This window comes from Ursus arctos, unplaced genomic scaffold, assembly GCF_023065955.2.
Source record: "Ursus arctos isolate Adak ecotype North America unplaced genomic scaffold, UrsArc2.0 scaffold_1, whole genome shotgun sequence".
Lineage (NCBI taxonomy): Eukaryota > Metazoa > Chordata > Mammalia > Carnivora > Ursidae > Ursus > Ursus arctos.
The window spans coordinates 95,287,062-95,301,059 of record NW_026622763.1 but is presented as its reverse complement, the minus strand read 5'-3'; the positions used below and the strand labels follow the sequence as shown (position 1 = coordinate 95,301,059).

General features: G+C 42.7%; 1 protein-coding gene across 3 annotated transcripts in view; it reads left to right on the top strand.

Moving 5' to 3' along the window:
- AP1S3 (adaptor related protein complex 1 subunit sigma 3) overlaps positions 1-13,998 on the top strand; it is a 54,902-nt gene that overhangs the window by 15,068 nt on the left and 25,836 nt on the right. Inside the window, exon 1 of one of the 3 annotated variants that reach the window (XM_057305097.1) lies at positions 11,763-13,375. The exons of 1 other annotated variant lie outside the window; for it this stretch is intronic. In XM_057305097.1, coding sequence (XP_057161080.1) covers positions 13,310-13,375 — 66 coding nt within the window. In that variant the 5' untranslated portion in view covers positions 11,763-13,309. Of the gene's footprint in view, positions 1-11,762; positions 13,376-13,998 lie in introns of those variants that run through there. One more of the 3 variants, XM_044381065.3, reaches the window with a different exon arrangement.

Below are 13,998 nucleotides of genomic sequence, written 5' to 3'. Positions count from 1 at the left end.
CCATATTCTGAAGTCACTGGCATGTGAAAAAAACGAAGTGACTAAGCCAGGCTATAAATACTGCGGCACTTTTTCAAGCCTTGTGCTTAACCGGTGAATGTGTGTAGCATACATAAAATACCGTGCACTTTCTTTTTCCCTTTTGCAGAATGTTTTAGGGATTTATAAAACACATATCGATTCACTGTGTAGGCCCGGAGCTTGGACTGGAAATGGGCACAAGCTTATGTCCCGTATGAAGAACATCTCTGTCTTTTGGCCTCACTGGGGCTTCCCTGTGACCTCCTGGATAATACACAATTCTAAGTTTGAGATCCTTTGTGGATGTGAGGCTGGCCCCTTCCTTCCCACCCCTTGCACTCAGAGGGGTACCGCGGCTTCTGAGGATGACTTGTCTGGCTTTACGGGAGGTCAGAATGGCATACATGAGGCAATCGTGCAAGAAAAGTCCATTTTGTCATTGGCTTCATTACTGGGTTTGATTCCAGTTTACTTGTTTTTGTGACTTTATGGCACATTCCTGGTTTTACCCCTCCCTCTCCCTCCATTATTTGAACAGTAGGACAGCGGTGTTCTAGCAAAACTCCGTGGAGATCCCCAAAGCCCCCCAACATCTCTAACCAGAGCTGCTCAGATTTCACTTTCTACTCTTTGTCATTGACTTTTATTTAGATCTAGACATTCTGTGTTTAAAAAAAAACAACCCTCAAACTTGAAAACCACTTCTCTAAGGGCAAAAGGTAGAAGAGAACCAAGTTTTATTGCCCTTGTCTTACGTCAGGTAAGCAATGGCTCACAGATCTGGGGGGAAGACTTTGCTCAGTCAACGTGATCCTTGTGTTTTTTTAGAATATTTGGTTTCTGAGAAGTATGAAAAAGTGCTTTATGACTGCCCATCTGAGAAGCGCTCTCTGCATCCCATTATTTGAAAGAGTCTGTGGTTATTGTTGCCTCGTGTGATAGGTATCTAGAGTCAGACAGTTGGGGTTGAAAGGAACCATGGAAATGATTTCAGGTCCAGCACCCCAGAGATGCTGGTCAAGTTGCCTAATCACATGGAACTGATTCTTGGTAAAATCCGGGATTGTAACCACAGTTGATACCACTAGGCCGTGTTGTTTTCCTAGGGCAATTATTTCATTGACTCAGTAGTAAATAGGTAGAGAATAAGCAAGCTTTAAACTACTCACAGAGCACCTAGAAACTACCAAATCACATATTCTAATTTCTATAGCTGATGTCCAGGAGGCCCCAAGACATAAACACAACTCCCAAATTCCAAATAGGCTTCAAACCAGAATGCCCCCAGCATCTACAGTTGTATATAGATGGAATTGTTAAAAATGGAGCCAAAACAGCTCAATGAAAAAAATGGACAAAGGTCTTGAAGAGACATTTCTCCAAAGAAGATATCAAAATGACCAACAGGCACATGAAAAAAATGCTCAGCGTCAGGATTCATTAGGGAAATGCAAATCAGGATGATAATAAGATAACACTTCACACCCATTAGAATGGCTGCTATTTAAAAAACCCGGAATATAACAAGTGTTGGTGAAGATGGGGAGAAATTGGAATTCTTAGGCACTGCTGGGGGGGAGTAGAACATGGTGCAGCTGCTGTGGAAAATGGTATGGTGTTTCCTCAAAAAATTAGAGAATTACCATATGATCTAGCAATTTCATTTCTGGGTACGTACTCAAAAGAATTGAAAACAGGGACTTGGAAAGATTGTGGGAGCTCCTGGGTAGCTCAGTCGGCTAAGTGTCTGCCTTCGGCTCAGGTTATGATCTCAGGGTCCTGAGATCGAGTCCTGCATTGGGCTCCCTGCTGAGCAGGGAGTCTGCTTCTCCTTCTCCCTCTGCCCCTCCCCCTCTACCCACCCCGGCTTGTGCTCTCTCTGTCTCTCTCTCAAATAAATAAATCTTTTTTTTTTTAAAGAGAAGATTTGTGCATCCATGTTTTAAACAGCATGATTCATCAAAAAGTAGAAGCAACCCAAATGTCCATTGATGGATGAATGGATACAATGTGCAATATATATATGCAATGGAATACTATTGAGACTTACAAAGGAAGGAAATTCTGACACAGGCTACACTGTGGGTGAGCCTTGAAGACATTATGCTAAGTGAAATAAGCCAGTCACAAAAGGACAAATACTGTGTAATTTCACTTCTGTGACATATCTAGAGTAGTCAAATTCATAGAGACAGAAAGTAGAATGGTAGTGGTTAAAGAAAGGGGGGGTAATCAGAAGAGGGAATGAAACATGAGAGACTATGGACGATGAGAAACAAACTGAGGGCCTCAGAGGGGCGGGGGTGGGGGAATGGGATAGACCAGTGATGGGTATTGAGGAGGGCACGTATTGCATGGTGCACTGGGTGTCATACGCAACTAATGAATCATTGAACTTTACATCGGAAACCGGGGATGTACTGTATGGTGACTAACATAATATAATAAAAAATCATAAAAAAAAAAAGAAAGTAGAATGGTAGTTGCCAGGGGCTGGGGGGAGGGAGGAGTGGGAAGCTGTTGTTCAGTTCAATGGGGTACGGAGTTTCAGTTTGGGGAAATGACTAAGTTCTAGAGACAGATGGTGGTAATGATTGTACAACATTAGGAATGTATTAAATGTCACCGCACTATACATTTAAAAATGGTTCAAACGGCAGATTTTATGTTAGATATATTTTACTACAATAAAAACTTAAATCCTTAAAAATGGAGCCAAAATTTAAACCATAATAAAAGGATAAGGCACTTCTTAAAAGAATATTGTAGTGAATGGATCAGTAAGAGAGGGACCTTAATGGTTTATTAAAAATAGTGGCTGTCTAATTTATTGGGAGTTTTCTATCCATCACACGGTATTTGTTGAGCCTTTTCTGCATAGCATTTCTTGGTGGAACAGTAGATCTTTGCATTTTGGTAAGTAGACATTACTTCATGTGTTATTTCAAGAAAGGAAATAACAATGCTTCTTTGGGCCAGCTGCAAACTTAAGAGTCGTGTATTTCGCAAAAGAAAGAAGGGGGTCAGGTATCATTTATTTTCCCTCTGTCATGTATTAAGCCACTTAGTCTAAATTTTCACTGGCCCAGCTGCATTTTACTTTGGTCAAAAGACAGCTGTAACCTGGAATTTAAAACAAACACACATGCGTGTGTGCGCGTGCACACACACACACACACACACACACACACACACACACACACCAACAACAGTATTTGACTTCAGTATCCCCAGGCAATCATCCTGACTCAACTGTTACTACTGATAGAACTTTGGGCAGCACCTCTCCTCTAGAACTGAGTTTCTATTAGATCATATCCAGTAGACTATTCAGCTTTAGCATTTTGCGAACTTTCTGGTCGTACCTTGAGATTTTTAGTGCATATACAGATTTAAAACAGCTTGCTCTTGTCTCATGATCCATATAGCTCTTTTTTCATTTCTCAGGCAAAAAAGTCCTTGAAGATTGCTTTTGAAGAAAATACAGAAAACCCAGTAGACTCAGTAAATAGCCTAGACTTGGGAAGAGCCATGGTCAAAGATGTCAAATCATCTTGATGTTAGATGGTGTTCTGTTAACGTCATTCTCAGTGTTGTTATGGAAACATTAAGCCCCCACACGCTAGCGTGATGGACTGTGTTATCAACTCTGGAGTCGTGCAGCTGGTGGGCCCTGCCGCTTCTCTGCCCTGGGAACAGTACCTGGAAAAAGCACGAGAACAGAAAGGGATGGATGCTGACAGAGACTTGGATCCCCATTCTGAAAATACTGGCTTGGAAATTTAAAACAGAGTTTTCCCAGGAGAACAAAAAAGTGAAATGGCTATGTCTAATGAGTGGTTTTAAGAAAATTCTTTTATTACCTACCTACATGTTTCACATGTCCTTAGAGGCTTGCTTTCTACTTGCTGTACCGTCATCTAGGTACATGCTAGGCAACAAGCCTGGTCTACTTTTGTGTTGTCAAGATTTTTCCTTTGGCTGTAACTTTTTTCTGATAGTTGATTGTCTCGTTTTCTGGGAGGGGTAATATCGAATGTGCTGGAAGAACAGATACTTGTATCCAGTTGAAAAGTTGAATGTTCATCAACTAAACGTCACATCCCCATTGCAATGACTTCATGATTCTTAGTCGTGCCAGTAAATGGGCTAAGGGAGATTTTCTTTGACTATAGATGATGGATTATTCCTTTTTTTCTTTTACTATAAAATTTATAGGAAGAAAAATGCATAGTGTTCTCATGTTGCTTTTTCATCTGTTGTCCTAAATTTATCCACCAAAGATTGGCACTGAATATACACTTGCATGCTGATAGTATATCAACATTGCCCAGAAGAGATGAATTTATCTTCTCTCCCACAGGCAAAATTCTGCAATTAAGATGTGAAGCAATGGTTGATTTAGACATAATTCAAAAGCTATCAATATTATTCTAAACATTAATCTTCTAAATTCTCACAGCTCTATTGTGAGTTAACTAAATAATTCCATTTTACACATTAGCTTTTCTTTTTCATATTATGGAACTACTATTGAGTAAATTACTGCTTCATTGTCTTCTTACAAGAGCAGATCTGTCATATTCATTCATTCATTCATTCATTCATTCATTCAAAAAGCATTTATTGAGGGCCTACTATGTGCCAGGCACTGTTTTGGAAGCTTGGGATACATCAGTACACAAAAGGCTACATGACTACCTCATGGAGCATATGTTGTATACTGTGGAAAATGATAATAAAATAATAAAGTGGGGCACCTGGGTGGCGCAGTCAGTTAAGCATCTGCCTTAGGCTTAGGTCATGATCCTAGAGTCCAAGATCGAGCCCTGTGTCAGGCTCCCTGCTCAGCGGGGAGTCTGCTTCTCCTTCTGCCCCTCACCACACTTGTGCTTTCTCATTCTCTATCAAATAAATAAATAAAATATTTAAAAAAATTAAATAATATAATAAAATGTTAAGTCACAAATACTTTGAAAAATACTGGAGTAGGGTTGGAGGATTAGGAGTGTTGGGGCAGGCCAGTGATGGTAGCACATCATATGTAAGTGGTCAGGGTAGGCCTTACTGAGAAGCGGATTTTTTAACAGATTTGATGGAAGTGAAGAAGTGACTCATGCAGATATATGGGGGCAGAATGTGCTGAGCAGGGGGTACAGCTGGTGCAGAGGCCCTGAGGTAGGGCATGCTAGTATGGCTAGGAGAGGGCGAGTAAGGGGAAGAGTGTTTGGTGACATCAGAGGTAGGGAGGGGCACATTGAGTAGGGCCATGTAGGTCATGGTAAGGACTTGGCTTTTTCTTAGAGAAAGCATTTTGAGCAGGGAAGTGACCTGTCCTCTGTTCAATCTGGCTGCTTTATTAAGAACAGATGGTAAGGGAGCAATGGATGAAGTCATTGTTATGACCTGTCTAATTAAGTCTCTTAAAACTTCGCCAGGCTGATAAAATTTGTTGAAGGGAAAATGTTGAGCGTTCTAAGGAAATTTAGTTGCATTCTTTTCTAGTGCTAATATCAGTCTGGTGCATCCGAGTTGATTTACCATCAGAGTATTAAAATTTAAGGGCCTTTTTAGGTCTGCCTTAAAGAAAAGGATGAGCTATTTAAAAGTGGAAGTTATGTACCATGCAACTTTCTAATGTAAATGTGCTGAAAAAGAGGCCTTTCTTCCGTTGTGTTTCTGGTGGCCTATGGAATAGCCAAAGGAGAAGCAACCCCCACCCCGCCATGTACTCTTAGATTAAATTCCCAGTAATAGGGGTGCCTGGGTGGCTCAGTTGGTTAAGCGTCTGCCTTCGTCTCAGGTCATGATCTCAGGGTCGTGGAATTGAGCCCCACATCGGTGGGCAGGGAGCCTGCTTCTCCCCCTCCCTCTCCCTCTGCCTGCTGCTCTCCCTGTTTGTGGACTCTGTCAAATAAATAAATAAAATCTTTTAAAAACGTTCTCACCAATGGCCTAGAATTTAAAATGTATCCAAAGGGAGGAGGTTGCACAGGGAGGAGTAGAGGCAGCACTTCCCAGCCTGGCTCCCTGGGGCTTCAGGGACAGTGTTGGCTTGAAGCTGCCAGTGATGCCGTCAGAGCAAGATGGCGGTCTCCAAATCCTCAAGGCTCAGTTCTAGCGATGTTACCTCCCTGTGTTTTGGTTCTTACTTGCCCTTTGAGAAGAATTTATGTTAACTGTTTTTTCACTTTCGATGAAGGGAATGCCTACAAATACTGGGCTATTTCTTGACCTAAAGCTCACAACAGCAAAGCCGTATTTTCTCTGGCAGGGTGTGTTGGTGTGGGGTTGGGGTATGTGGCAGAGTCCTTGGTCTGGCGCCCCTGAGTAACAGCTCTGCCTCCAGCTTCCCAGCATCCCAGAAAACCCAGTTCTTGCCTTCCTATGTTACGGTAGCTACTGTATTGTGTAGTTCCCTAGCAATCTTCGCTTAAAAATTTTTAAAACTATGACTAATACATAATTATTGCAGAAAATTTGGAAAAAAACAAATGTAAAGAGGAAAATACAAACCACCTGAAATGATGCTTGAGCAAACCTTGTGATGTTGTTTATACAATGACTTTTTTCTGCAAATATTGTAAAAAATAAACATGAACAATATCTGAAATTATTGAGAGACAGAACATATACAATTTCAATCACGTGTATAAAGAATATACAGATATTCTAAATACTGGAAGTATAAAGTCAACTTTCAAAAGTAAGAGAAGTAAAAGGGAGAATCTAAAATGATATAAGATGGGGGTGCCTGGGTGGCTCAGTTGGTTAAGCATCTGGCTCTTGATTTTGGCTCAGGTCATGATCTCAGGGTGGTGAGATCGAGCCCCGTGTTGGGCTTCATGCTGGGCGTGGAGCCTGCTTGAGGTTCTCTCTCTTTCTCTGCCCCTCCCCCTCTAAAAAAAAAAAGAAAAAAATGATATAAAATGATAGGCGGCAAAAATGATCTAAAACACAACTAAGTGATATGATATAAAAACAATCAGCTAAGTGATATAAAAATATATAAATGAAATGATATAAAATAATCCTTTGTTTATATCAAAAACTGAAATGTGACTATGAATTTTACAAGGCATGCATTTTACTTTACTGGAGTGATTCCCGGGAGGGCTGATTTGGGTTTGGCACATTTAGTAATGAAAGCATGTGGTCATTCGGAACCTGTCTGGTTTCTTTTTAACTTGGCAAGCATGCCTGCTGGAGAGCTATGTTGTTTTTCTAGTGTTTGTAATTGAGTCTGTCTGCATTTTTATTTTTCTAGAAGTTAGAAGTTTGACATTGTTTCTCTCTCTCTAACCTTAACTTAGTACAGCACCAATTCTCCTATAACAAATTTGATTCTGTACTTGATCAGTCAGCTTTAGAAATGGGGGTTTCTGGTACACTTGGACTAGTGAAGGCACAAAGTATCAGATTTAATCTTAGGATCATCATCGTTTGCAAAAGTTCTGAAAACCATTATAACTAAATTGTGTGTATTGCTTGGGTAAAAAGCATAAAGCAACAGGAAAAGAAGACCTCAACTCATTGAAACTTCAAAGCAAAATAGGTTAAGGATCAGCTTACGAGAAACTAAACTACATTAAAAAATTTTTTTTATTGTTTCAAGTTTTTACTTATATTCTTATATTAACTATATATATTAACTAACTAGAATACATATATAGTGTATATACTATATATATATATATATAGTGTATTATTAGTTTCAGGAGTAGAATTTAGTGATTCATCACCTACATACAATACCCAGGGCTCATCACAACTGCCCTCCTTAATACCCATCACTCATTTAGCCCCTCCTCCACCTACCTCCCCTCCAGGAGCCCCCAGTCTGTTCTCTGTAGTTAAGAGTCTCTCTCATGGGGGCACCTGGGTGGCTCAGTCAGCTAAGTGTCTGCCTTAAGCTCAGGTCATGATCCGAGGGTACTGCACCGGGCTCATTGCTCGTCGGAGAGCCTCTTTCTCTCTCTCCCTCTGCTGCTACCCCTGCTTGCGTGCACTCTTTCTCTCTCTGTCAAATAAATAAATAAAATCTTTTTTTAAAAAGAGAGAGTCTCTCTTATGGTTTGCCTCCCTCTCTTTTTTTTTCTTTCCCCTATGTTCATCTGTTTTGTTTCTTAAATTCTACATATGAGTGAAATCATGTGATATTTGTCTTTCTCGGACTGACTTATTTCAGTTAGCATAATACCCTCTAGTTCCATCCACGTCGTTGCAAATGGCAAGATTTCATTCTTTTTTATGGCCGAGTAGTATTCCAAACTACATTTCTTTTTTAAGATGTGTATAAGAAGGAAGATGGACTTCTGAACTACAATAAGGTATTAGCATGTACTTGACCACGCACCGTTACCCTAAAGTAATTTAGAATGGTATTGGATACACGTCGGAAGTGTCTAATGGATCACTTATGCGGCAGAATAAACTTTGAGACTAAATGCTTTTGTCTTGACTTTAGAAGCGTAGCACTGTCTGTTGTGAACTTAATGGTAGAAAACACAATCTCCACAAGTATTTCAGGAAAATTGCGCATAAACCTGTAAAGTCACAATAGTCGTTATTTCTTTCTTCCTAAGCCCACTGACAAGTTGTCAAGGCTTCTGTTCAATGCTGGCCTTTTCTTCGCTGGGCTACGCAGAGGCAAGTTCTTTCTAGGGTGGTTTCTCCATGAATATTTTCTCACGGACTCTTTTTACTTGACTTATAGTTGTACACATTTCAAGGCTGTATAATTTCAGGTGCTGGCTGAAGGTGATTTTCAACTTACCAGCACCAAAATGCCCATGGCCTACAACACGGCTGCAGAATTAAGTCTTTTCCTAAGATTTGGTATTCGAGATGGACATACAAACACATTTTACCATGAATATCCTTACTTAAAAACTTCCCTTCCTTCCACGTGACCCAGAAGATCCTGGTCTTTTCTGTCATCCGGTAGTTTGGAGTCAGTGAGCTGGAAAACTGGGAGAAAGGGAATGACGGCATTGGCAAAGCGGGCGTGTTCACTTGAACGTGCGTTGTGACGTGAATTAGCGGTTACACCTCCGTGTTGGCAGCGCCGATCCACAGCCACTAATTAGAGCGTTCGGGACATGTGCTCAGCCACTGCCTGATGGCTGTCCTGTCATGCCTGAGCCGTGGGTGGGACCTAAATTTAGGAGTGTGAACCTAGGCATCGATTGGGAGGCGCTGCATGTCTGACTTTACCTGGCTCTCATCATAAGAGTTTTTGGGTCTTTTGTTGGGTTCGTTTTGTTTTTCAAGGGCTGTTGTTTAGCCTCTGGGAAGGGGAGATGCAGGATAGGGTAGGACACAGTTCAGCCTTCTGCTTGAATTTGAATTGTGACAGCCTTGCATTCCACATTTCTGCTGTCAGTTCTACCTTGCAAAGGCTGGGAAAATTAAACTTGTTATTAAATGTGTTCTGAGGCTAATACTTCCATCATCCTGGCTCTTTCTCTCTTGTTTTAGTTACATCAACTTTCCCACATGTGTCCTGAACTCAGGGATACAGTTTTCACCCCAGTGGCAATACGTGACCTGCCGTCCTGGGACTTTACAAGAGCACTTTTCTTTGAGTACACAATATGGCCGGACCCATCACCTCCACCCGCATGCTAGGTGTCATGCTGTTAGGATAAAGCCAGTTAATTGTTACATGAAGCAAAAAGCACTTACAGATGGAATGCTGAGAGGTAATATTTAGTACCACTAAAACCGCCTCACGAAATTGGGGTATTATACACAGAATAGCCCCTAACTTTTGTGTGCCCTTTTGGCTCCTCTTGACTCATCTTAGATATAAATTAAAAAATCAACTGGCTGCATTTGACTTTGAATAAAGCTTTAGCTTTCTGAAAGAAGAAGACCTATAAGTTCACTTACGATCTATTTGAGGATAGAGATCTGAGACCTGGGGTGGATTGTCTTCATTGAGCGTCAGTGATTTACAAAAAGCAAAAGAAACTTGGCTGCTGGGGCGCCTGGGTGGCTCAGTCGTTAAGCGTCTGCCTTCGGCTCAGGGCGTGGTCCCAGAGTCCTGGGATCGAGCCCCGCATCCGGCTCCTCCGCTGAGAGCCAGCTTTTTCCTCTCCCGCTCCCCCTGCTTGTGTTCCCTCTCTAGCTGGCTGTCTCTCTCTCTGTCAAATAAATAAGTAAAATCTTTAAAAAAGAAAAAAAAAAAGAAACTTGGCTGCTGGTAGACCTATTTGTTCACCATTGATAACATCTTTGTGGTTTAAAATTGCTTTAAACAGGGTTCAAGCAGTCATGGAAAAATGTTGCCTTCTAGTTACAAAGGGTGGTTCAAAATCATGGTGACTTTAAAAGTGGTGAAGCCGGCCCAGTTGGTGCCAATGCAGGGGACTTGTTTTCCCTAAAAGGAGCCGATGCCACATAACCACTTAACCGGTGGGCTCTAGAGCCAGCCCAGCTCTGGAGTCTTCTAGCTGATTGACCTGGAGCAAGTACTTCACTTTTTGGGGGCCCCAGTTTCCTTGTCAACGAAATGGGGCAATAATAACATTTTGTTGAGGACTAAATGCGGTGTTGCATGTAACGTGCTTAGCGTGGTGACTAGCACATGCAAAGCATTCAACCATTTTTAGTAGGTCTCTGGTGTGAGCGTAAGACTCACTTGGTTATAATTATTTGCATACACAGAGAAAATGAGGAAGAGTTGTAATTTTAGCTTTGCTGGAAAACAAAAAGTGGTTGAAGGCACGAGTGCGAAGAGCCTTGGTCTGGGAGGCGGGAGCTCGTTTTAACTCTGCTGCTTACTAGTGACGCAGCCGAGGGGCCAGCCATGAGCCCTGTGGGTCTGCAGTTCCTCCTCTTCAGAGGAGAGGGTTTGCACCGAAGCTGCTCTGTTGTCCTTTCTAATGTCAGCATTTTGTGAGTCCAGGAATGAGGGATTATTTCGTTTTAAATACCTCCCTGTGGTAGACGGAGAATAAATATTTGCAGAGTCGAATGGCATCTGCCCACCTTATCTTTGGAATGTAGATGCTTTGGTTTTATGATGTGCATTGTAATGGCATAGAAAACAGCAGCGATGCTTTTTGAGATTAAAAAAAAAAAAAAAAGACAAAATTCAAAGCCACGGGCACACTGCTGTAATAAAGGACCACAAATGGTTTGGCTTAACCAACAGAAATTTATCGAAGTCCTGGAGGCTAGAAGGCCCAAATCAAGGTTTCAGCAGGGCTGGTTCCTTCTGGGGACCCGGAGAGACTCTGTTCCATGCCTTTCTCCAGCTGCTGGGGGTTTGCTGGCCGTCTTTGGTGTTCCTTGGCTTCTGCTGCATCACCCCCACCTCTGCCTTTATCCTCCCCTAGCATCCTGTCTGTGTGCGTGCCTGTGTCCAAACTCCCCTTCTGAGAATGGTACCTGCCATTGGAGTAGGGGCTCACCCTACTCTAGGATGAGCTCATCTTAACTGATGACGTCTGCAGTGACCAAGGTCACATTCTGAGCTACTGGGGGGCAGGACCTCAACATATGAATTTTGGGGTGATGCATTCCAACCCACAATAGGCTGCTTGTCCTGTCCTCTAGTGCTGCTGCCCGGAGGCCCTTCCTTCCTTCCTTCCTTCCTTCCTTCCTTCCTTCCTTCCTTCCTCCCTCCCTCCCTCCCTCCCTCCCTCCCGTCCAGTAAACACTGCTGTGCCCTACAGTATAGGTAGATGGATACAGATGGTTTTATAAGAAATTTTGTTTACAGAAGGAGCTTTAAAGTTGTACATAGGTGGTCACAGGCTAATTCTCAGCAGTTAGTCCTTTAATTTGTGGATTACCTGTAACTTCTGTTTCTGATCTCATTCCTTTCTTCCTTTGCTCTTGCTGCCCCTCTGATGCTCTTCCTCTTTCCTCCTCACCTCGTTGGCCTGGCGCTATGCCTTCTTCCCTGGGCATTTCACTTGTCCTAAGCAGACCGTTCTGCCACCAGATGGTGTGCAAGGATCAGGAAAAGAATGGAAAGATGTTGGCTGATGGAGCTGCTTTTCAGTATATTTAATTCAGGAAAAGGCTGACACAGTGAGCCAAAAGTGAGATTCTGAGATGGCGTGGATTTTACTTTCCATTTAATATTATCTTCTTTTATTGTAGAAACAGAAACCAGAGCTGGAAATCTTGAGGAAAAGAAACCTATACAATTTGATGAATTAAGTTAATAGGAGATTCTGATTCACAATGGATTTGACAGTAATATGGGGCTGAGATGTGGAAGCAAGGTTCTCAGGTCAGAGGGCTGCTTCCTCAAACAGACAGACTGAGAAATCACAAGAAAAGGAAATCCACTGCGTGCCCGAATGCTACAAAATGACATTAATACAATAGGGGGCTTCAGCTGTCCCCCTAACTCAGCAGTGTCACGTGAGGCCTGCAGCCCAAATGCGCTTCGAGACCACAGCCATCACAGCGTGCTTTGCTTAGCTTGAATACTATTTTGTTAGTATTATTATTAATATTAATTGCCAACATTAAAATCACCCCAATATTTTACATAATCATCCAGATTTTAGGCTTCTTTTGGAAAAAAACCATCTGAAGACCCAGCAATACTGGCTGATATTTTTTTTCCTGGCAATACCTTAGTGTGGCTGAGTTGTGCCTGTCCCTTTAGTCAGGACCTGCGATTTCCCGTTTCTCTGTGTTTCTTTTACCTCCTATTATATTACCCTGAACTTTTACCTTTATTTGAAAGGTTACCTGACTCTGTGCCCAGCCTGTGAAAGGTATTTGAGTATGTGACCCCGCTCTCCTGTTTCATAGGGGAGGACACAGGGCCTGGAGGGAGGAGCCGATGGCTGGTTGAGGGCCACACCTGCCCCATGGTTCCTGCTAACCCTTGCCACCCTGGTGGGGAGAGAGAGAAGGCAAACGCTAAGAATTAATGCATGAACTGCCGTTACTCAGTCGTGGAAAAGGAAACTGGAGGCTCAGACACACATAGGTGAAAAAACAGGGAGCCTGAGGTAAACGCCTGATCGAGCACTTGGAGAGAATTAGATACACGACCAGAAGGCCGCAGGTCAGCAGTCAAGAGAAAGAAAGGGGCTCTGAATGACTTACCGGCAAGTTTGGACTTGTCTTTGGGGCAGACTCATTATCTGAGGGTTGGGACGGTAACCGAGGAGAGTAGGTAGCAAGTTAAGTCGGCCAGAACTGGGTGGTTTATGATTACCCAAAGAATCAACAGAAGGCCTCTCCGTGTCCCTGCGGGATGCCCGTCAGAGGCTCTCTCCGTCCCAGTGTGGGAAGCGGTGAGGGAAAATAGATGGGGTGCCAGAGGTTCCAAAGGAGGAAGCAGAGAATGTGTTGCTCAGGGAAGATGAACGGCAATGTAAGTGGGCGGACTCCCGGGTGACCGATTGGCAACTGCAGACATTTATTGAGCGCTTACTCTGCGCTGGGCTCTGCGTGGGATGTCGCAGCCCCCCAAGGCCCGGCCTGGTGATACCTTCCCTTAACCAAATTTGGGTTCGCCGATGGTGAAGGCATAGCATACTCTGGACGTAATCTGAAACAGTGGTTGAGATACACAGTTCTGGTTGGGTGGCGTGTAACAAGTTTTGAAGAAGTATAATTCTAATGTCTGGCGTGTGACAGGTTTGTTTCAAAGGGTCACTAAGCTAGAGGACTGACAGATTGTCAGTGAACCTTCATCCTAAAAAGTTATGTAAATGACTTTTGTGAAAGTATCATCCAGCAAATCTTATTTCCACTCAGGGCAGGCTGGTAAAAATCTATAAATAGAGAATCTCCCTAAAGACTTTAGCAAATGGCCTTTGTAGAGGGAAGATAGCTTGGCCTGTGGAAGAGCAAGCTCTCTATGGCTATAGCCCCATAAGCAGGGAAATACATCTGGCTGGTAAAGAAGCAGTGGATACCCCTCTTCACCTTCCAGAAGCCTCTCAGATGCTGGAGAAGCAGCAGCCGTGGAGGGATGGTCTTGCAGGTTTGAAA